General features: G+C 34.4%; 1 protein-coding gene across 1 annotated transcript in view; it reads left to right on the top strand.

Moving 5' to 3' along the window:
* The window catches only part of LOC150102253 (putative ribosomal protein S6 kinase alpha-2), a 39,322-nt gene extending 19,061 nt beyond the window's left edge, over nucleotides 1-20,261 (top strand). Inside the window, exons 3-7 of the mRNA XM_090399259.1 lie at nucleotides 720-905; nucleotides 3,797-3,870; nucleotides 9,914-10,055; nucleotides 10,171-10,325; nucleotides 17,622-20,261. Coding sequence (XP_090255385.1) covers nucleotides 720-905; nucleotides 3,797-3,870; nucleotides 9,914-10,055; nucleotides 10,171-10,325; nucleotides 17,622-17,640 — 576 coding nt within the window. The 3' untranslated portion in view covers nucleotides 17,641-20,261. The remainder of the gene's footprint in view (nucleotides 1-719; nucleotides 906-3,796; nucleotides 3,871-9,913; nucleotides 10,056-10,170; nucleotides 10,326-17,621) is intronic.
* The last annotated feature ends 5,556 nt before the right edge of the window (nucleotides 20,262-25,817 follow it).

The raw sequence follows: 25,817 nt of genomic DNA on the forward strand, positions 1-25,817 counted from the left end.
ATGCATTATAACTTGTGGAAAGATTACTTTTTTAACTTTTATTTCAATCAAAAAGATTGGAGATAAGAAAATAATAGAATATCATTGGACACCATATAATTCCACATTGATTAAAGAATTTAAAAAAAATGTCCATGTAATTTGTTTTGCTGAATATAATGACCTTGATATTGTATATCAAGGTCATTGTATTCATCAATCCGTGCGGTTAGCCTAGTGGCTATGCGCTTTGCAACCATATGCCTGGGGAAGGAGTGTCCTAGGTTCGATTCCTGTCGGTGACGTGAGGAGCTGAAGGATCTTCCTCGGCCATAGCCAAGTTAGCCAGTCTTGGGCGTGGACAGCTGGGTTTTTTCCCCAGTTTATTCTGGGGTTTTTCATCCCGCAAAGCAGGCAAACTGGCCTTGAGAACTCAACGTTACAGGCCATAGGATACACCCGGGGCATAAGGCTGACCACCTTATCCTGTAAACGAGCGAGGTCTGATGATCAATGGACCCTTGACACCGCAAGGTAAAAGAGGGTATAAGGAAGATGAGATGATATTGTATATTAATATGATATAGTATTTTGGAATGGTATACTATTATTTTATATATATATTAAAACAAGCTTCAGTTATTAATAAAATATAAGTTTACATCTAAATAATAAATTTAAAATTAAATGTAAGAAAAGAGAGTAAATTGCTTCTAACTCCAAAATATTCAAATTTACAGCTCCGCATCATACACAGAGATATTAAGACAGATAACATTCTCATTCGTCAATATGGTCACATTGTTCTGACTGATTTTGGTTTGTGTAAGATATTCAAGGAAGATGAAGAACCGGTTACAAATGAGTATTGTGGAACCAGCTTTTATATGTCTCCTGAGGTGGTTACTGAGAGTAATTATAGTTATGTAAGTTTTATTTCATTTATTATTTAATGTTTATTTATCATATTAGAAACTAGAACATAAATGAAAAATTTCTGTTTTTGCCAATATAAAAATAATTGAATTTGAAATTTGATGCTTTTCTTGTTTAGCTAATCATATTACACACACAGTTTTGGAAAAAAATCCATATCTCAGTTTCATTATTTGCACATTCCATTAAAAATATCAACATGAATTATTATTATTCCAAGATGCTAATGGAGTCAGACTCATCACAGGACATAAGTGCTTTTATTATACACACAGCTCATCATACTTTGCCTTAAATATATTCACACTCTCTGCAGACAGCACACTCTCAGGCAAAGCATTCCAGTCATTCAGAACTCTCTATGCAAAAAACCTGGTGATATATTATCCAGTGCCACTGCCTTATTGACAACAAGTTTTGTTGTTAATTATCCTAAGTTTCCCATAATCACCTTGTAGTTTTACGTATATCCTTTCCTCATGGAAGTCCTCACATGGTTGGCAACCATCCAGGTAATCAATTCATGGTCACTTTCACCAGCCAGAGTGAAATTAGCCATCTGATTTATGACATCCTGTGACGAGATGATCAAATTCAAGACGTAGAATGATCGTGTGATATCTCTTACAAGTAAAGTAATTGTCCCCAAAAAACTCGGAAATCATTTTCTCAAGTTTACTTCCAGTTGCCATTATTAAAATAACCCATAATGATCATTCTTTTCCTAATTTTGTTACCTCTATCTCACATCATACTATCTCAAAACAACTATTTTTCCCTTGTATGGACATATCATTTTCTGATCATCAATAGCACTACCAATTTACCCTTTCTGTCTTTATGAACAATGTGATATCTGTCCATCTCTATTCCTTTGAGGATATCATCCTCATCCAACCATGTCTCACTTATTGAATGTAATTGGTACTGATACTTCTAGCATACACACACACACAATTACTGCACAGCTCTCATTCTCTACACTCATGCTACCTGCTTCTCCATAAGCCCCACATCTATCCCTTCTTCCACAGTGTCCCCTCTTTCACATTGCTTCTTATTTGTTCTGATTTCCTTCTCTGCACTCCATACTCAAACCATTCAAATGCAGCTCATCACTGTTATGCAATTGAATTCATCCTATAATTCATGTTATGGAGAAATGTGATGACAGGCCTGATATATCTTGTCTGTTGTTTTTAACATAACCAATGTGTTCCTTCTGTCTAATCTCAAGGCTTCTCGAAGTCTGACCGATGTAACTTGAACCACACGAGCATGGGATATAAGCCTGTCATCACATTTCTCCATAACAAACCATATCATTGAGTGGGATAAACGTTGTACCCCTTACATAGAAGACTATCACTCTCAAATGTTTAAAGAAGCAGCCACAGTCGCACGCACTGCAGATAACCTTAACAGGACCCAAGGTTTAATACTTCCAGAGATATGGAAAACCCTAATTAGATCTCTGAACACACAAGAAATGAACTTCAATGCTAACTATAGAACATTCCTTAGCAAACTAGTAAATCATGTACACGTGATACGTGTATTATTCACGTTCAATGCTATTTCAGTTTGTAACTATAATTTTTCCCTTGTTTTTTCCTTTTTCCCTTTGTTTCCCTGGGAGAGGAAAGATTAGCAAAACAAGTGTTCTCTGCCAGGTTGGCAGGAAAACGACCCAGAGGAAGACCAAGATATAGGTGGATTGATACGGTACAAAGTGCCTTAGACGATAGAAATATAAGATCTGATAATGTTGGAGTCTTGACAAGTAACAGACTGATTTGGAGGAAAATTGTAGATAGGAAGTTAGTAATGATGTAATTTTTTCGTGTAGTACTGTCATATCCTGTACACCCCTTGAGGGTACATTACAGGAATTTGATGATGATGATGATGACTATAATTTTTTAGAATTTACAGTTAAGATCTATTTTGTGATGTTTTTTAACCTCAGTGCTTGTATCCCGATGAAGCCAACAGCTTAAGTTTGGCGAAACTAGTTGGTATTAAAATACTTATCCTTTAACGCTTGATCAAGGGAACAATTTCTTTTTTTTTTTTTTTGTTGCTTCCACCCACTAAAGGTTATTTGTAAACCTATGGTATTGTCTAATGTAGACAGACTAGAAATTTTTTTTCCATTTTTTATCAATTTTATATATATATATATATTTGTATTTTTTCATTTATTTTTTTTTGCATAATTTGGAATCCCTGCTCTAGAGACCAAACTAGAACTTTTTTTGAAGCCATTTCAGGCCTACAATAAACAGGGCAGTGGTCTCACACCAAGCGATGACATTCATCTTCCACCTAAAGATGATCACAAACATCCATGTCCATGATGGAATTCAAACCTGCAGTCTGTTGGTTGAAGAACTGGTACAGTATGTTAACCACTCGGCCAACCAGGCGAGCATGAGTATGGTAATTATGCAGACTGTGAATGAGTTTAAAGAGGAAAATTTGTCACCTAAAGCAGACCTTCCACATTGAAATTTAATATTCCAGAAAGAGTTTTATTAGCTCCACTGAATAAAAATCTTTCTAGAGAAGAAAAAAAAGTTACGTGAAATACTTCTTTTACTGATCTTCCAGTTCTTATTGGTATTTGTTTTCTGGCCAAAAACTCCATGCAAAATGCACTTTTTAGCCAAGTCATTGAACAAATGAACAGTCATTTTTTTTCTCTTCTTTTCATCTGCATAATTAATAGCCAGAATTATTCCAAAACTTGAAAGCAAAATTCTTGTTTGTTGTGACGATTTAAATTTAATAAACAATTTCATGAGAACATACCTTTCATTTAGTTATTTAATTGCATCAAAATTTATTTATGTACTAGTAATTCTCTTATTTCCCTTAGGATGCAGACTGGTGGAGCTATGGCATTGTAGCATATGAACTTTTGGTAAAGAAATATCCCTTTGGTAGTGTAAAGTAAGTATGATGAATCATATTACAGTCTACACAGTGCAGTAAAAAAATTATGAAACTAAATGACACAATAACATCTTGATATAAATGTTCATACAAGCTTCAGAAAGATTTGAAAAACTGTTTGTCAAAGTCATTGAATTATCATCATCAAATTCCTGACATAACTTTCAGACACTTGGATAATACTTAACACACTTGAACTTCTCTCACCTTTTAAACAATAAAAGGCCAAACTTAGACCACATTCACTCTTAGCATTACATATCATAGACAAATCTATAGATCTCTGAATTCTACCATTCACACTCAAACTAAAATACAACTTTCCGATTCTTTCTAATACCTTCTATGCCACTAGATAACAGAACCAACATTTGTTGTTTGAACTTCACAATCTAGGGTATTACATGAAACATTCTACTTACAATCTTTCAAGTTCATTACACAGTAATAGATCCTCAAGGATTACGGTCACGTTCCGCTCCTTCGCAGCTAATTTTTGATCAGACAACTTTTCAAGTTGCCTGATCAACTTCAAAAAGGCTGTCTCTGCTACTAGCGAACTTCCCATCTTCATCGTAACTGCTGCTCGCGGGGAAACCCAACTCTCCCCCATCCTCGGAAAAGCTTGGCACAGGAACAAACTTCGAAATGAGACCCCCCTTTGCCACTCAATCTATCTTTTATATCATTCTCTCGACCTTGGCACTTCTTCTCTAAAGTCCCCAGATTCACTGAAGGAATTTCTCCGTCACCCACGCTATCGCTGGGTTTTGGCGGGAAAACTGGTAATCTAGTGACCTTCACGACTGTTGCTAGCCTTGGGTTTCCTAGCCTAAATCTTTTCTGATCTTAATTTTAGTTACAAACTAGTGGTTCTTATTCAGATATTTTAACATTTAGTTATAACATTTATCTTAGTACAGTGAGTTATACATTCTTTACTTACAAGTATAATATGTAATTTAATTGCTTATGTGAAATCGACAGAAAAAAATTTCTATTTTTTTTCTATACAAGATTTTACAACATCTGAGAGCTACTCAACTTTCATTTGTTTAAAACTTTCTTACTTGTTATTCTTTTGAACATATTCAATTTTATTCTGCTCAAGACTAAATCGTGATCACTTCCAGTTTCAAATCCTCTGTAAACTCTAGTGTCCTGCATTAGGGAGAATACATCACTATCGACAATAACATAGTCAATGAGACTTTTCTTATTCCTTTCCTTTTCTCTCCATGTGAATTTGTGCACATTTTTATGTTGGAACATTGTGTTAGTAATAACCAGTCCATGTCCTGAGCAGAAGTTGGGGTGGGTTTTAGGATTTGTTCCAGTAGCTAACTTTTTTCTATTTGCCCTGATTCCCTAGCGAAAACAATGGGGGCCTTGTTTAAACAGGTGATGCCCCAGCTGGCATAAAATTCTGTCATGTTGTACCATCATTTGAAATTTTGGTTTAAGCCAATAAGAATACAATTTGGTCAGCTAAATCCCAAATTGCCAGCCCATCCTCATCTGTTCAGCATCCAAGTAGGTACCTAACAAGGTGCACCACGAGAAGGTGAGGATTTGACACGAGGGCAGAAGCCCTGGTTGGTTCTCCCATTCCTTTGAAGGCTGTATGGAGGTCTCCTCTTAGTTATATAGCTTTGACAATTATACAGCTGGTTTAGTCTTTTTATTTATTTCTCCATATAGTTATTCAACTAGCTCTCCACCATACCAACCATGCTAATTTTGTTTTCTGTTTCCATATTTAATTATGCCATCTTCACTGAATATTGTGTCCAAATAGCTGAAATGGTTTACTTGTTCCATAAGTTGTTCATTCAGTTTGCAGTTAATATTCTTAATGTTTTTCTTTTTAAATTTTTGTTTTTGTATGTTTATTGCTTTTAGTCATATGAAAGTCTTCAAGGTTTGGTTTGTGTATTTAAGTCTCACTTCTCAAAGCTGCTCCACTTCAGTTCACTTTAAAACTTTCTTACACACTTTTCTTTTAGTAAGAAATTCAATTTTCTCCTATTAAAACTGAAATGGTGGTTATGTTTAATTTCAAATCCTGAACCAGTAGGAAAACATTACTGCCATTAATAACATTTTCTTGCTTTTCTCTTTTTTAAAGCTTTTCTTAATTTTTTTATCTTCCTGCTTTGAATTGGCATACATTTTTATATAGGAATGTGATGTTAGTAATTAATAGTTCATTGTCCTGGACAACATAAGCCCAGTTGATTTGAGTTGGTTGTATTGCCAATTCTCTGCATCTGTGTATCTCCTGGTATCTTCTCTCAAAAACTACATTCTCATTACTTTTTGTTTTTTTTGTCACACTTCACATTTGCATAGTAATTATTTTTAAATTTTAAAACAATGGATTTTACAAGAGGCAGTATGACCCTAAATCGCTTAAAATTAACTTTTTAGATACTATATTTAGGATGTTTAGATTATATGTATGGCATTCATGTTGTGTCCCTTAAGCATACATTCATGAAAAAATCAAACTTAATAATCAGCAGAAATAAAATATGTATAAAACACTTGCGCTTGGATTCGCCGATAGTTCGTTGGCATGAAACTCTTAGATCGTAGTTTTCGATCTTAGAGTTTCGCATACTGGCTTTAAAATAATGATTTTTATCCCCTTAATTTAATTAAGGTATAGGCTATGGTATAGCCTGTGTAGCTCAGTGGATGTGGCGTTTGCACACCACAGCGCTAGGCCGCACGAAGGAAGTCTTGGTTTCGAGTCTAGTCGGCGACTAGAGGAAATTTTTCTAAGCCTTTTTTCGACCGGTTCCCGAGTTAGTCGATCTCTGGCACGGGCAAGCAGGTTTTTCCTCCCGGAAACTCGGGTTTTTCGTCCTGTAAACTCAAGAAAATCGACCGTAGAACCCACATTATTTCAGACATTAAATATATTGTGTTAGGGTTAGAGACCACGAGATGGCGGCACATTTGAGCCGTCTCTCTTCACTGCGTACCGCTTAATTAGTGATAGCCTTGGGCCATCTGTCTCTGATTGGGTACCAGTGGAGATTGAACTGCCCACTCAGTCTCCAAAGTTAGATAGGGCTAAATGGCCTCGCCTACTCCCGTATATACGGGAATAAAAAGGCGTTAGCTGATTTTTTTTTTTTTTTTTTTAATTTAATTAACTTTGCCAGAAAAATAGCCATTTGGCTTTTCATCTTAGTTATATGTATAAAACAATTTTAAGAGGTTAATGTTTTGATAGCAAGTTAATCCTATCTGCATATTAGTATATTATATATTATATTTGCCATTGTCCTCATGGGTTTGGCTGTTTTTTTAGGATGAAAAAAACCTGGAGAGGGAAAAAAACAATGCCACCTAGCCTTAAATGTCTTGTAAAGGCTCGTGGCATTCTAAAAAGGGTGTAATCAAAAATGACAATGGCAGATTAATGCACCAGCCACAACATTTTTTTTTTGTAGTCTTAACTCTTGGAGTAGCAAATCAGTATATATACATCACTATTTTCTATCCCAAAAACAGTATGTTGATATAAATTTGTTGAAATTTAGCTATTTTCTTTTCAGCCATTTTCTGCCCACTGCTGGACGAAGGCCTCCTCCAGTTCTTTCCACCTTTCTCTGTTCTATAGTAAACTTTTAGCTATAAAAATAAAAAAAATTAGCTATAGTAAACCTTTAAATTCATCTCTGCTTCTGAGTTTTCAGGGAGACATTGCAATTGCTTAATTTTTATCTTCATGTATTTATAGAACATAGGAGAGGTATATTTTTAACTCGCTGCTCAAAGGATTAATTCTTCAGGATTCCTGTGCACAGACACAGTTTCAAGCTGTCTCCTCAGCTTATCATAATCACTTGCTTTGTAGTTTCAGTATACTCCTGTTTACTGATCTAGTCATCAATGCAAATTTTGGATGATTATTCCTGTAGGCATGCTAATGATGTCTGGACTGTTGTGGAACAGATGTCCCATGACTTCACATGATGCTCCAGTTCATCCCCGGATTTTCAGTCGAATTTAGATCGGTGAAAACCAGTTAAGCATAGTGACATTCATATCCACAAACCATGCAGTTACAGCAGCAGTGTTATGACATGGTGCATTGTTTTTGCTGAAATAGACAATGGCCATTTCGGTAGGAAGTATTGCATTGATACCAAAATATTCAGATACCTCTTGGAGTTCATTGTTCATAGTACCACAAACAGAGGTTTAAGGCCAAACCAGGAAAAACAGAACCATACCATCACACAATCACCTCCAAATTTCATAGTTAGGGTGACTCTGTTAAGACATATTTACCAGGCAACTGCCACATCTTCTATCTATTACCAACTATCTACTCAGTAGAGGGTGTAGCGTGGTTTGTCACTACATAACAGCTTTCAGAGCTACCACATTCCCAGTGTCGCTGCATGTTATTTCAGGAGCTTGCATATTGGTGTTCCACCATGCTTATTGCAAATTATTGTGAGTTGTAAAATCAATTCCTGGCACTTACCTTTTTTCAAGTATTTAGTCATTTTCATGCTGTTTTATTTCCCTTTTTTGTGTCTTGGTCCAATTATGTACCTTCATAGTGCAATCATGAACCTTCTGATTATGAGAAATGAGCCTGTAAAAGTTTTTTTTTTTATATTCAGAGAGTATTTCTTGCCAGGTTAGCCAAGTACTAACATATTCATTTTTCAGTTAACAGGCTGTAGGTTTCAATCCTGCTGTGGAATTACTTATTTGGAGGCATTTCCAATGGCTTTAAAGAGATCAGTGTTTGATCTGGCTAATGGAAAATAAGTCTATTCAAAATCATTAATCTTTTATTTTGTAACTATCCCTGCATGTAACTTATTATAGGTTTTGGAGGCCTTGTGTGGGAGTAACAGAAAAAAAAAAGTTTTAAAACTATCATTTAAACTTCTTTCTTAATTGCATTCCTCATAAGGGAATGTAAATGGCATGTAAGTATCCATAGAAATGTGATCAGGAATCTGTATATTATCACATCGATTGTTCAAATTAATTATTGATATTCAGAATATCTTCATCTTTTATGTTATCATTTTGTATTCTTTCTTCCATTTCATTCTTAGTGACTTTTAAAATATTTGCTGCCTTTGTGTGTGAAAGGTATAAAGACAATATATCATGATCAAATTCCTGCCATGTACCCTCAAGGAGTGTACAGGATATGATAGTACTACATGAAAAAAATTACATCATTACTAACTTCCTATATACAATTTTCCTCCAAATCAGTCTGTTACTTGTCAAGACTCCAACATTATCACATCTTATATTTCTAATCTTTCTTCACCCGTTTTGTTTATAGTGTGTATAATTCATTTTTCTTTTACTTTGCTGTCATTATTTTATTTAATGTCCAATTTAGTTTTAATGTTATATCATTATTGACAGTGCTATTCTTACAAAATTTCTTTGTATCCAATGGTGTTTTTATCTTCATATTCCCCATAATGCATTAAGCTTATTTGCTTGGATGAAAGAAAGATAGCTTCGTGCATAAACATCTGATAGGGTGATTAATTCTGTTTACGTGGTCTGTCAAAGCATATATTTTCTTGCCAATTAGTCTGTTCAGAGATGTATTATGTTTTTATTACTCTCTCTCTCTCTCCCCCTCTTTGAACAGTTTGAACCTTATAGTGGTACCTCTATTACTAACGCAAGTAATCCACTACATAATATTTTCTGATATTAAAAGTTATTAGATATCTTCTAATTTTATAGTACTTGCATTGTTTGATGCAAAAGAAACACTTGATATTCTGTGCAGACTTGAATCGTAATAAATATAAGTAATCTAGTGAATTTAAATTTAAAACATAAGCCATTAGGAAAAAGAAAACCAGGACGTCCTCTTAAACGATGACTTCTAAGGCCAGAACAGGCCATGCTAGGCCTAAATCCTTGATATGCATGATGATGAATCTAGTGAATTAACAATACTAAAATTAGAGAAATTTAAATGAAGTGGTGTGGACTAATAATTGAATGCCTTTAACTTGTTCTGTAGAGAAATATTAGAAAAACCAGTAATAATACCTGAAGAAATACCTCCAGATGCTTCAGATTTAATAACCCGGTTGCTGTGTAAAGACAGAAATTCAAGAATGGCATTTCAAAGTGAAGCTATTAGGTCTCATCCTTTCTTTCAGGTAAGAATTTTTAATGCTTCATTAAAAAATGTTTATCTAAATACAGTAAATATTATGATACTTTTATTTTAATTTAATCATTAAAGCACAGAATTAACAAATTGTTTAATTCTAGGTTATAGACTGGGATGAACTAAATGAAGATGGCTTTCCTATGAGCATTGATGATAATGATGAAAGTTGCAGCATCAGTGATTATGTTGAAGATGAAGAAGAAATAACTTTCTCTGCAGAAGAGAAAGTGGATGATATGATATATGGAAAGATGGGGTAATTTTTTTTATCTCTGTAGATATGATGTTAAAGATATCCTACATCATTTTTGAATGTTGTTTCATGAATACTCATAACAAGATCTGATCTTTAATGACATCACTGGGAATTTTATCACACTGGTTTATTCATATGAAAAGTAAATATCCAAATTACAGAGAAATAAATTGAATGTTTAGGAGAGATTTATGCAAGCTTACTTACGGTTGAGAAATTTGGACAGCAAGCTGTATTTAGTCCAAATAATGATAGCTTGACAAGTCTAGATTTTTAATTGAAAAATCTAGTCTTGAAAATCAACAAAATATAACAGTCTGTTTAACTTTCATTGATTATGAAAAAACATACAATAAGATACTATATAAGATAGAATAAGCAAAAAACTGTTGGGAACACTAATCATGTATAGAAAATAATACTGAACTAATGTTCAGTAGCTTATACATAATTTGCATATCAGCTCTTCACAGATGTCCAAGAAAATAGTTTGATATAAAGTTAGATGTATTACAGTGTGATTTGAGCACTGTTATCCATATGGAGCACATTAAGGAAAGGTATTAAATATGATATCTGGATAGACAATGTGGGGTGCTTAAGGGTCAAAGCTGTATAACTGAGAGGAGACCTCCACATAGCCTTTAAAGGAATGCGGAGAACCGACCAAGGCTTCTGACCTAATGTCCAATCCTCATCTTCTCGTGGTGCACCCTGTTGGGTATCTACATTGATACTGAACGAACGAGGATGGGCTGGCAATTTGGGATTTAGCCGACCAAATTGTATTCTTATTGGTTAAACCAAAATAAAAAATGATGGTACAACATGACAAAATTTCATGCCAGCTGGGGCGTCGCCCGGTTAAACAAGAGCCCCCGTTGTTTTCGCCAGGGAACCAAGGTGAACAGCGAAAAGTCAGCTACTGGAACAAATCTGAAAACAAACCCCAACTCAACATCACCAGAGTTAAAGATCGGTACTATCAACATAAGAAGCCTGAATGGCAAAGAAATGGAGCTAGCTGAGGAATTAGATAAGTACCAGATCGACATAATAGGGGTGACTGAAACAAAAAAGACCAAAATTGGTGAGATCTTTCTGAGCAATAAATACAAAATGTTATATTCAGGCAATGACAATCAAGGAAAAGTAGGAGTAGCCATAGTATTCAACACAAAATATGAGGCTAATCTTCTTGAATGGCAGTCAGTCTCAAGTAGAGTAATGTGGGCAAATATGAGAATGGGGAACTGGACAATGAGACTTATTTGTGCCTATGGTCCCACAGAAGGTTCTACTAAGGTAGAAGTGGAGGAATTTTTTGAGGCTTTAGAAACAGCAACTGACACAATGAAAAAGGAAAAGTTGGTCTTTGTTGGGGATCTAAATAGCAGAGTAGGAAATGATTCTGAGACATACAAAAATATTTTGGGAAAATTTGGAGAAAAGAGCAAAGCTAATAATAATGGCAAATATCTGTTGGATTTCTGCTCAGGACATGGACTGGTTATTACTAACACCATGTTCCAACATAAAAATGTGCACAAATTCACATGGAGAGAAGAGGCTAGGAATAAGAAAAGTCTCATTGACTATGTTATTGTTGATAGTGATGTTTTCTCCCTGGTGCAGGATACCAGAGTGTACATTCCCGTGCTTTCTCGACTATTTGTCGTAAAGTGAAGATCTGATCCTGACAGCCTCTATTTGGCCTGAATCCAGCTTGTTCTTCAATAAAGCTTTTCTTCCACAATTCTTCTCAACCGTTTCTCAAGTATACTTGCATAGATCTTGCCAGGAACACTCAGTAAGGAAATAACTCTGTAATTCTCACATTCAGTTTTATTTCCCTTTTTATATATGGGTACTATGAGAGCTCTACTTCAATCATCGGGAATTCGTCCCTCTGTCCAGGCTTTCTGAACTATGCAGTGCAGCCACTGTAAGACTTTTATACCACCATACTTCAGTATTTCTGGTCGAATATCATATACTCCTGCTGCCTTTCTACATTTCAAGCCTTTGATGGCTTTTTCTACTTCAAGTATGGATATGTATTCCTGACTGCATGCCTGGTCAGTGTTTTTTTTACCACTGTGCTGTCATCACTGCTTGTTTCATTTAGCAGTTTTTCCAAAGTAATTACTTCATTCTTCAAGGATATCTTTTTCTCCTGTTTTCATGTCACCTTTATCATCTGTAACTCCTTTTACAGCACTCTTTCCTCCATTCTTAAGCTTCAACAACCTCCAGAATATTTTGCCACCTTCTTGATATTTATTTTCTATATTCTTGCCAAAGTCCTCCCATGACTTTTGTTTAGCTAGTTTTACACAGTGTTTAGCATTCTTGCATTTCTCTATATTCTCTAAGAGCACAAGCTGAATTATTTGACAGGAACTTTTGGTATGCTTTCTTCTTTTCCTTCACTGCCTCTTTAACTTCCTGTGTCCACCAGGGAGTTCTGATTTTTTTATCCTTACAGATAACCTCACCACATGCCACTCTGGCAGAATCAATCAATGTTTTCTTCAGAGTTTGCCACTGAATGTCCAAGGTTTGATTCCTGTTCTCAAACTCTTTCATTTTTTCTTCAATAATCTTTGTGTATTTTAGCCTACAGTTCACATCTGAGAGCTGCTCAACTTTTATTCGCTTTAAAACTTTCTTACATGTTATTCTTTTCAATATGAAATTCAATTTTATTCTGCTCAAGACTAAATAGTGATCACTTCCAATTTCAAATCCTCTGTACACTGTGGTGTCCTGCACCAGGGAGAAAACATCACTATCAACAATAACATAGTCAATGAGACTTTTCTTATTCCTAGCCTCTTCTCTCCATGTGAATTTGTGCACATTTTTATGTTGGAACATGGTGTTAGTAATAACTAGTCCATGTCCTGAGCAGAAATCCAACAGATATTTGCCAATATTATTAGCTTTGCTCTTTTCTCCAAATTTTCCAAAATATTTTTGTATGTCTCGCAATCATTTCCTACTCTGCTATTTAGATCCCCAACAAGGACCAACTTTTCATTTTTCATTGTGTCAGTTGCTTTTTCTAAAGCCTCAAAACATTCCTCCACTTCTACCTTAGTAGAACCTTCTGTGGGACCATAGGCACAAATAAGTCTCATTGTCCTGTTCCCCATTCTCATATTTGCCCACATTACTCTACTTGTGACTGACTGCCATTCAAGAAGATTAACCTCGTATTTTGTGTTGAATACTATGGCTACTCCTTCTTTTCCTTGATTGGCATTGCATGAATATAACATTTTGTATTTATTGCTCAGAAAGATCTCGCCAGTTTTGGTCTTTTTTGTTTCAGTCACCCCTATTATGTTGATCTGGTACTTATCTAATTCCTCAGCTAGCTCCATTTCTTTGCCATTCAGGCTTCTTACGTTGATAGTACCGATCTTTAACTTTGGTGATGTTGAGTTGGGGGTTTGTTTTCAGATTTGTTCCAGTAGCTGACTTTTCGATGTTCGCCCTGGTTCCCTGGCGAAAACAAAGGGGGGCCTTGTTTAACCGGGCGACTCCCCAGCCGGCATGAAATTTTGTCATGTTGTACCATCATTCTATATTTTGGTTAACCAATAAGAATACAATTTGGTCGGCTAAATCCCAAATTGCCAGCCCATCCTCGTCCGTTCAGTATCCAAGTAGATACCCAACAGGGTGCACCACGAGAAAGTGAGAATTGGACATTGGGTCAGAAGCCTTGGTCGGTTCTCTGCATTCCTTTAAAGGCTATGTGGTGGTCTCCTCTCAGTTATACAGCTATGACCCTTAAGCACCCCTTAAGATAGTAAATTAAATATAGAAATAGACAACAGAATCAGCAAAGCTGGTATGATGGGAAGTCAATTGAATAAATTCTTATGGAATAAGAAAGAAATTAGTCGGAACACTAAATTAGCTGTATGCAAGATAGTGTTCAAACCAGTTTTAACTTATGGATCTGAGAGCTGGGTCAGAAGTAAAACACTTGACCAAAGACTAGAGACCGCAGATATGAGAGTGCTGAGAAAGATTAGAGGCGTGAACAGATGGCATCAATGGCAATATCATATTAAAAATGAGGATAATAGGAAAGAACTCGACGTTGTCAGCATCCAGGAATGCGTTAGCAGAGCTAATCTCAGGTGGTATGATCACTTAAATAGAATGTGTGAGGAAAGATTAGCAAAACAAGTGTTCTCTGCCAGGTTGTCAGGAAAACGACCCAGAGGAAGACCAAGATATAGGTGGATTGATACGGTACAAAGTGCCTTAGACGATAGAAATATAAGATCTGATAATGTTGGAGTCTTGACAAGTAACAGACTGATTTGGAGGAAAATTGTAGATAGGAAGTTAGTAATGATGTAATTTTTTCATGTAGTACTGTCATATCCTGTACACCCCTTGAGTGTACATGGCAGGAATTTGATGATGATGAGATAGACAATGTTTATCTTGTACTTGTAAATAAATCATCTAAAGTCTTCATTCACCTATATATCAGAATGGATAAATCCCTTTCAGAAGAAATGCCCTTATAAAGGTTCTTCATATCAAAATGGGTCAGCTCTAGTGTTTTCATCCAAATATAATATGAAAATAGCCAGAACAGGTTATGCAATTTAACCTATTTATGGACAAATTTCATATCCATCTGCATTTACTTCCACTTAGTATCCTGTCAGCTTTTGCAAAATGCTACAGTGGCATGTAGCATTTTGCAAAATGATCTAGATAAAGAAAATGGCCAGAGCCATTTTCTTTATCTAGATTAACTGTTACAGTATGGCAATGCTTTCTGCAATACTTGATCATACATGCAGAGTATATGGTTTAAGGGCAAACCATGTGATACTCTGCATTTAAACAACTTTTCCATTATTTTTGTTGAGAACTAATTGGACTATAATTTGCTTCTCTGCCTGGGAACCTCCTTTATATAATATAACTATTTTCCATTTCTTTGGCAGGTTATTTTTCTTTGTGTATTTTATCAATAGCTTTCACATAATCTAAATCATAAATTATATTCTCATCTTTGTTTAGTAATTTTTTTTTTAATGCATAAATTTGTTTATAGAGGATCTTCCATGTCTGAAACCATTTTGTTCTGGTGAGAGTAGATTGCTTGCAATATTTCAGTCTTTTATTCAGGATTTTACTGTAGATTTTGTAATCTGTATTTATTTAATAAACTTTAAAATAAAATATAATAAAAATACTAATTTAAAAATTCCTTTGTAATTTCCACTAACTTCATTGATTTTGGCTTCTCTTTATCTTGTACTGTTAATTGTGGCTGATATAGCATTCTAATAGATATACTTTGTATACTTTTGTATTTGTTTTTCCTTATTTATTTGCTTTCTTCATTTTGTTAGTGTTTCTATTTTAGAAAATACTAAGTAATGATCTGAAAAATTTCATTTCCTGTATAAATATGGACATCTCTTAGATGTGGAGCTAGGTTCTGATTAGTAATAATATAATCAATTAGATCTTGTTTCTCTGTTATTCCAAGTATATTTATTTGTATTCTTTTTTATTTTTTTTTCCAAAAAAAAAAAAAAAAAAATTAGTTATTTTAAAATTATTGCAAATACACAAGTCTATAGTTCTTGACCATTGTTATTCACGCAAAGTTTTCCATATTTTCATCAGACATTTAGGATTGGATTATTTCCAACTCTAGTATTAAGATCTCCTGCTATTAATATAATGTAATATATAATTATATATATATTTAATATATAATATATATATAAAAACAAATAAAAGTTGAGCAGCTTTCAGATGTGAACTGTAGACTAAAATACACAAAGATTATTGAAGAAAAAATGAGAGTTTGATAACAGGAAACAAACCTTGGAGATCCAGTGGCAAGCTTTGAAGAAACCACTGATTGATTCAACCAGAGAGGCATGTGGTGAGGTTGTGTGCAAGGATAGAAAAATCAGAACTCCATGGTGGACACAGGAAGTTCAAGAGGCAGTGAAGGAAAAGAAGAAAGCATATCAAAAGTTCCTAGTAAATAAGTCAGCTTGTGCTCTTAGAGAATACAAAGAGAAATGTAAGAAAGCTAAACACTGTAAAACTAGCTAAACAAAAGTCATGGGAGGACTTTGGCAAGAACATAGAAAGTAAATATCAAGAAGGTGGTAAGATATTCTGGAGGTTGTTGAATGAAGAAGCTTAGAAATGGAGGAAAGAGTGCTGTAAACGGAGTTAGAGATGATAAAGGTGACATGAAAACTGGAGAAAAAGATCTCCTTGAAGTATGGAGTAATTACTTTGAAAAATTGCAAAATGAAACTAGCAGTGATGACAACACAGTGGTAAAATAACACTGACCAGGCATGCAGGGAATACATATCCATACGTGAGGTAGAAAAAGCCATCAAAGGCTTGAAATGTGGAAAGACAGCAGGAGTAGATGATATTTGACCAGAAATGCTGTAGTATGGAGGTATAAAAGCCTTACAGTGGCTGCACTGCATAGTTCAGAACTTGGACAGAGGGGCGAATTCCTGATGATTGGAGTAGAGCTCTCATAATACCCATATATAAAAAGGGAAATAACATCGTTGACGCTGCAAGGTTAAAGTGGGGGGAAAAAGGAATAAGAAGCTAATTTATATTGCTCACAATACCAGCTTTGCTTATTATATTCCCAGACTATGTAGATATGATTAACCACTCTGTCCAGATTTCTTGGCTTGCTTTCCACACATGACTGAATAAAAAGCCTAATATTAATGAGTTACCAAGTCTCACATGGAATGGTAGTGTTCTTAGAAACTCATTTTTTTTCATCCATCAGGACAAGCAAACTCAGATGAATGCATGCAGCTGAGAAATATACAGGTTATGCAGATAGAATTAACCATCCTATTGCAGTTGACAGATTTATGGACTATACAGATACTATTATGCATCCTATCAGAGTGAATTACTTGGCTGTAACAGTCTTCTTTCTGCATGCTCTGTTTGTGTATACATTTTGGTCATTCACTTTACATCCTATTACATATTTATTTTAACCTCAAACCAGATCTATCATTAGAACAGCTGTTTTTTTATCTTTAACTTATCTTTTTTATCTCTGTTTCTAATCTTGTTTTGTTCCTATCATCTTAGAAAATTCTACATCCTTCTAATTTCTGTTCCCAACATATTTTTACTGCTATAAAATTGTCATTTATTCTTTTAAATTTTAATTAAAATTTCTATAGTTTATGAACAACAAAATTTTTGTGTATTTATTTACTTTTTTTTTTCCAGATTGCCTGTTCTGAATTGAAGATTACATGGAATGTGAACAGTATCAATATTAGAAGAAAAGTTCAATTTGCAATTTATGTTGAACTATTCCACCAGTGACACGACGACATTTATATATTTTTTTTACCTTCTCCATCTATAATTTTTGTTATTAATATATATATACACACACACACTATTCTCATCCTGATATATTATGGTTCTTCCTCTGTTTTTCCTTATGCCTTCTTTTCATTTAGAAGTTCTGTTTAATCTTGGACTTCATTACCATGTCTTTATAATCCTATTCAGGTCATCTAACTTTTGGTTTCTTATCTTTCAGTGTTCATCTGTTAACATCACAAGAAGTGTTTTAAAATATCACCTAACATTCATTTTGCCTTAACTTTAATTATGGTTATGCATTTTGGATCTCTACATTTAATGTTGATTATGATAGCAATGAAATATTAATTTGCTAAATGTTTTTCTAGGAAATTAATATCATATTTTTATTCACTTTGATGAAATGACATGCATATTTAAGATATCTGGCCACTCTGTTATATATGGTTTCTGGACTTTACATGATGCATGTTTTTATTTTTATTAATATTATTTTTCAGACTTAAATTTTTTTTTTCTTATAATTCCTTTACTTTTAGCCTAATTTTATTTTTTACTAAAGCAAAAAAATTTTCCCTCTCATGGGTCTGACACCTTGCTGTGGTGAGAGGGCTTGTGTATCCTAATGATCTCATGAGCTATACCATAAAGGGTTATCCATAATGGGAAGGTTATGTGTGAAGGATCAGACCAAGATCAGCCTGAACGTAAATAAATTTCTATTACCTATCATCTTTTCTGCTACTTTATTATGCAAGTGCTTGTTAATTGTGTAGCATGGGTGCATTAACTCAAATGTCAGAATTCCATAGTTGGATGGTTAGAGGATATACAGACCAGTGCAAACCAAGAAGGAATGATGTTGAGTTTAATGGACATAGATTTGTACAATACTGATGGAGTGCAGTTAAATGAATTCAGAGTTTGGTGTCTAGAGAAGGCTTTTTTCACTGAGATTGAAGGGTGGATGCAGACGAGTGTGTGAAGGTATATAACCATGAGCATTTGAGTGTGAGAATGACCAAAAAGTGCAGAATGTCTCTTAAACAAAAAATATTGAATAGGCTAGTCAATTCAGGAAGTAAAGTTTGATAGCAAATGAATTGCAGCCAACTAGAGTTGCAGATGACAGTTCTTTTGAGTCAATCTCAGGTAAGATTGAGGCAAATAGGACAAAATACAAAATTGTTTGGACAGTTGAAAAGATTAAAAATTAGAGTTGTTGAGAGACAAAAGTCTGCTTACCTTTTGGCAGATATCGACTACTACCTCTGGAATTGGTGGAAGAAAGCCTTACAAAATAGTTTGTATAGTCAGTGACTGGAATAGAGCTTATGATGCTCTTTTTTGCAATTCCTAGTGCTATGGATGTAAATGCCATTTACACATTGCTATTCAGGCTTCAATTTTTTTTAAAATATAAACTCCACTTACAGAAAGTTGTAAATCTGTACAAAAGTACTAAGAATGGGCTAAGGATTAGATTACATAAGAACAAGAAACCTCTAGAAGCAGAACATGACTTCTAAAGCAGAGAGGCAGTTGTGGTCTCTTGCCAAGCAATGGAATTCATCTGCCTCTTATATAATATTGTCTTTTTCAGCCATTTTCTGTTCACTGCTGGATGAAGGCCTCCTTCTGTTCTTGGCAATGGTTGACAAATTTACCCCAACAAAATTTGACAATTCATCACTCCACCTTTTAGGACTTCCTCGGCCTCATTTCCCTTCCTTTGGAATCCAGTTCGTTAGTATGGCAGTCCATCGCTCATCTTCTCTTCTGGATAGATGTCCCGTCCATTTCCATTTTAGTCACTTATGGTGAAGAACGATGTCAGTGATGTGAGTCTGGCTTCTTATCCAGGTGTTTCACTTCTATATAATTATATAATATAAATTTAATTAATTCTGTGGTGATTAATCCTGTTTCCATAATCTTGTATGTTGGCAAATTGCATATATTCTCTGGCTGTTTGTATGTCCATCTTGCATCACTAATTATATAACTTAGATTTGCAAACTTTTTTGTGAGACTCCTATAAAAATAAGCCCTTGAGAGTGATGACTAGTTTAGCTAAGTATAAATTCAACAAAGAAAGATTAGATGCAGACAGAAGAGGTGATATTTTTTGTGAAGTTGTATTCTTTATTTGTTAATTTTTTTATCATTGTAAACTTCTCCAAAGCAATAAAGAATAACTAATTTAATGTGATTTTTTATTATTGCAAAATATAGAACATAACTCAATTTTTCTTTCTGCAAAGTATAGTAAACTTACAATATTTAACACTATTAGTATAAAAGCATTTGCTGTATACTTCACAAAAAGTCTTTACGAAAATTATGACTTTCTAAAGGAAATTCACAATTATCTGTTGTCCGTATAAATTATCTATACTAAACTATTCCCAATAATTATGATTTGCTGTTGAGGCAGTTGAGCGTGATCAATTGACTATTTAGACTTACTTGCCATTTTGAACTCATAAGATGTAATGGAATAAATATAGTACATATAAATAAACACGTTTAATCAATCCTATGTTTTGTCTCAGTTACTGACACATCTTCAAGGAAACAAGATTAAAATTGCACAAAAGACTAAGTGGAAAAAATGAGAAATATTAGTCCTATGATGGTCATCCTCTATTGATGCTGTTGGGCAGAAGGCCTAAGAAATAAAGCTTTCCAAATCTTGAGAAGTTTAATACAACCATATTTATTAAGATTTGGCTGTTTTTTTTTTTTTAAAATCTGCTGCTGATTCTAAAAAAAAAAAAAAAAAAAAAAAAAAAAAAATATATAAATAAAATTTATATTGGTTGTGGTGAATAATAGTAGTTTTCTTCCATTCGATTCTTGCACAGAATCGAATGACCTGACTCACCATACTTGTGGCAGATGTATTTCATATGTTTGTAGAACTTCCAGTTTGACCACAATATAAGTTGCAAGAACAAGTAACTTATTCTTGCAACTTATCATATTATAAAACACTTGAACAGAAAGAGTAAGGAACAAAATTAGCATTGCTATAGTCAGCATGTTGAGAGGTGAACAATTAGCATTGTAACCATTGGATCTGGCAAATAAAGGAGAGTTCATCCTAAGTAGAACAGAGATTAGAGGCTCTATTAACAAGAATTTTGATAACACCATATTGTTGAGAGGGGATGATGGTAAAGTTTTGTGTGGGTTTTCTGTAAACTGAGAAAGAAAGGATGTCATCGTGAAGATGGGTGATTAAAGTATCTAGAAAAGGCAGGCTATTTTCTTTTTCTATAGTGAACTGGATTCTGGAGGGCTTGCTGTTGAATGGAGGAGGAATTAGTCTAATGTGACTGGGCCAAGTGGCCAAATGGAGAACACATCATCAATCTATCTTAGCCACATTTGAAAATAGCAGTATCAAGAGTATTTTTAAAAATACTCTACTATAATAATTGGCTCAAGGGGAAGAGCCCATGGGTATACCCTCAATCTATTTATAAATAATATCTAAGTGAAGTAGCCATAATGAAGAGTAAAATTTAAAAAGATCAATAGCGTTGGAAAAAAATATTTTTTAGTAAATTTAAAGTGTTCAGAAAGAGGGATATTGGTAAAATTAAAAGTGACATCAAAGTTTACCAATAAAGTTAGTAAAATTTAGATAATGAATATCATTATCTAAAATTTAGTTTTAGATAATGATATTCATTATCTAAAACTAAATTTTGGATTAAAGATTTGAAGTGAGTAGAATTTGTTAGTTGAATAATGACCTGTAACTGGGATTAAGAATTTAGCTAACTGTTTGGCTAACTCTGGGGTTGGGGACTAAATGATTTCAGTTTTTAACAATTTCAGAAGGCCAAGATTTTTAAGAAACCTTTTTTAATGTTTTCTTTTGAGAATTGGTTGGATCATATTCCACACCACTCATAAATGAGTAGTCTGGATTCTAAACAACACATTAATTTTCCAATTATGTTCACTAACATTGATGTCTCAGTGACTGAGATATATGATTGATTAAATGTGTGTTTAATTATTTAAGAGGGTGGTCTGAAAAGTTCTAGGACTCGACCATAGATGGCAACACTATTAGCAAGATTTTTTTTTCGAAGTTGTTACATCTGAAGCAAAAGTGTTGTCTGTATCCCTTGAAATGGATCAAATTGAGTATCATGCAGTTAAAAAAATTCTTTGTAAAAGAAGGCTTAACGGCAACAATTTATGGGCACTCTTCTCCTTCGTTTTCGACAATCAAGAAATGGGATGCTGAGTTTAAATGTGGCCATACCAACCTTAATGATAATCCATGTGAAGGACATCCAAAAAGTGTAACAACACCAGAAATCATTGATCAAGTGCATCATATGTTATTGGATGACTGGCGAGTCAACGTGCGTGAAATTGCTGAGACTATAGGCATTTCAAAAGAACGTGTAGGATATATTTTGCATAAAGAATTCCAAATGAAAAAGCTTTGCACATGAGTGCTGCACTTGCTCACAGCAGATCAAAAATGTACTTGCACGAAATAATAAATTTAGTTTAATCCTTTATCCAAGTGTGAGCAAACAAAGTTTGCACCTGAAAGTATCTTCAGAACTGGGGTAAAGTAGTACAACACCAGGCAACTCGTTGCAAAGGTGGACCAAGCTAACATCACTCCTCTCTGAACAGTTCTTAGAGCGTTTTAACAAGAATAAAACTGATTTTGGGTGTCAATTTATTACTATGGATGAGACTTGGATTCACCATTACACACAGAATCCAAACAGTGGACAGAAGCTGGTTGTTCAGTGCCAAAGAAGACAAAGTCAGTTCCATCAGCAGGATGTGATGCTAAAGGTATTTTATTTATTATCTTGAAAAGGGCAAAACAATAACCAGGAAATATTATTCAGATTTTTTAACAAGACTAGATGAAAAACTTCGTGAGAAAAGACTTGGTTTGCAGAAGAAAAAAATCATCTTTCATCAGGACAATGCACCTGCTCACAAAGGTGTTTTGGTGATGGGAAAATTAAGGGATCCGCACTATGAATTGTTGGAACATCTGGGGAATTGGGGAACCCTATTCCCCAGATTTGGCTCCCTCTGACTTCTATCTCTTCCCAAAACTAAAACTCTTCCTTGCTGGTCAGCATTTTTCTTCGAATTCAAGAGGCAATTTGCAGCTGTAGAGGGGTATTTTTCAGATCTTACTGAGAACCACTACAGGGACGGGATAATGGCACTGGAGCATCGCTGGAATAAATGTATTTAGTCTTAAGACTAATTTTGAAATTATAAATTTGTTTTGAGTCAACAGTGGTAAAATTGACTATTGAAAAAAACTTGTCTCATTGTTAATCTTTTGCATCTAAGTTAATTACCAGCATTTTCTTTTATTGAGCTTGCACAAAGAAGTTGTAAATCTATAAGTTCTATATGTGGGTAAAAGAATTTGTATATGACTAATAGCTGCTAAAGATGGTGCATTGTTTGATGTAGGTCAGTTCAGTGAAATGTTGTCCTTAAAACCATACTCCTCACTCATATCAGTATTCCTATCAGTTTAGATTTCCTTCATGTGAAGGAAATCTAAACTGATAGGAATCTTTTGAAGCAAAAAAAAAGTCAAAAAAGAATATCAATAGAAAGAACAGTAAAACATTTTACATAAAATGTAATTTATTACACTGATTTTTCTTTTTCTTAAAGTTAACCGCTTAATGTACCAATTAAAAATCAGAAAGTGGTCATTTTTCTGCCAATGTTTTGGGTGAGGGTGATTTGCTGGATCAAATCACAAATTCATTATTTTTCAAATAATGATGAATTTGTGCAAACGCAAACAAAATAGCCGATACACGCTGTTGGCAGCTTTTCTTGGCTGAAAGGAAATAGGCACAAGATTGTCTGGCATCTATATTTGGTTGTTTTTATATGTGAAACCAAAATTCAAAATCAATTTTGGTGCAATAAACAAAAGACGTGTCACAGACATCTTTGTATGTTAAGGAGTTAAAATGATTTTGTTTAGAATATTTTTTTATTTATTAAATAAAAAATATTCTATTTTGTTTATTTGCTAGCTAGCTGTCAGCCAGCCACATTCAAGTAGGCAAGCATGTTTGTGGAGTCCTCGCTGTGGGAAGGTTATATAGCAGGAATAGGCCAGACCATCTGAGAGATTGATTGGAGTAACTGTGTCAGAAGGATCATCAGTAAACTTAGATTCCCTCTTGTGGAAAGACATCAAGCATTCTGAGAATGTTTTCGTGCATCATTCATTGCATGAGGATTCACTTTAAGCAGCCACGTGAGTTTTCCCACATTTTTGAATAGCTTTATGTGCTAAGTTAGTGGATAGCTAGAACATTGGCTGTGAATCAAGTGTTGGAATCTATATTACTGGTTAACTAGCTGAATGGCTTGTTCTTGACTGAAAGTTAAGACAAGAACAAGCCAATGAAAAGTCCGATGACTTTTCATTGGCTTGTGAGAGAACAGGTTCTCTCAAAACGATAGGCAAGAACAAGCATGGAGTGCATTGTTCTTGGTATTGTGGGAAATAATTTGCTGTGGCAATTTGTGCAGTAGTTGTAGAAGCATGATGCCAGGAAATGTTTTATGTTATGATGCTACCAACTGGATATTGGCAAAAATTACACACATTGGTCCTGAAAATGGACCAGAAGCCTTTTATGCCTTTCAAATATACAAAGTGGACTTTCTACATTTGGTACTATTAATGTCAAATTTAGATTTGAATTTTTTAAATTGCTATTGCAAGTTCAATATTGGCTGATTGTTAACCCTGCGGAGGTCGTGGTCGTAAAAATTGCAACTTAGGTTGCATGTATCTGAGAGATACATTCATTACTAGTATGTGCTAAGATGCGATACAACTTTAAAAAAAACAAAACTGCAAATATAATACATGGTTTATTTATTTTCAGTTACAATCTAGAAATTACTGATCAAAGAAAAAAAGACAACTAAACCAATACTATACTGACATCGGAGTTTGTGGTATCTCTCAGATACAGTTTACTTTCGCATTCGATTATCATTCTCATCATCGAACTCGAGTAACATTCTCTGAATCTCTTCAACGTCTGATGGATTATCCAATCGATGTATTTTTCTAGCTATTTTCAACAATAATAGTAATAAAAAAAAAAAAACTAAAACCAATACTATACTGACATCGGAGTTCGCAGTATCTCTTAGATACAATTTACTATTAAATATCACACGCCTTCACATAACACGTGTACCAAAACTAACTGCATAAACAGTGTGGAATATCACTCGCAATATATCGTGCAGCTAGTCATGACCTCCATGATACTGGATATGTGTAAGAATATTTATATTAAACAATTTGTATCTGTCAGATCAGCCATAACCTCCGAAGGGTTAATCTAGAATTACTTTGAGCTAATCATATACTTATTTTTTTCTTCAACATCTTGCAGAAGAAACATTTGGAAAGTGATCATGGATTTTGATTAGAATGGGGAGGATTAAAGCCTACATTCAAGTCAGAAGTATTTGATCAAAACAAGTATTAGAATGAAAAACAAGCGCTAACCATACCATAGAAAAGGAGAGTAAAAGTCACATAGATCATTCCATTTGGCACCCATTATAATGCCAAAGGACTAATTCTGGATGGGTGAAGGATGCTCCATATTGAAGCATCCTTCACCCATCCAGAAGCATTTTGTTTATCTTTCCCAGATCTACAAAACTTAAATACAGATCTTTATTATATTCCTGTGATTTCTCAACTATTTGTCATAAAGTGAAAATCTGATCCTGACAGCCTCTATTTGGCCTGAATCCAGCTTGTTCTTCACCAAGCTTTTCTTCCACAATCTTTCTCAAATGTTTCTCAAGTATACTTGTGTAAATCTTACCAGAAACACTCAGTAGAGAAATATCACTGTCATTCTAATATTCAGTTTTATTTCCCTTTTTATATATGGGTACTATGAGAGCTCTACTCCAATCATCGGGAATTCGTCCCTTAGTCCAGTCCTTCTGAACTATGCAGTGCATTCACTGTATGACTTTTATACCTCCACACCTGAGCATTTCTGGTCGAAT

This window comes from Typopeltis vanoorti, chromosome 10, assembly GCF_054136105.1.
Source record: "Typopeltis vanoorti isolate ZY-2024b chromosome 10, IOZ_Tvanoo_1.0, whole genome shotgun sequence".
Lineage (NCBI taxonomy): Eukaryota > Metazoa > Arthropoda > Arachnida > Uropygi > Thelyphonidae > Typopeltis > Typopeltis vanoorti.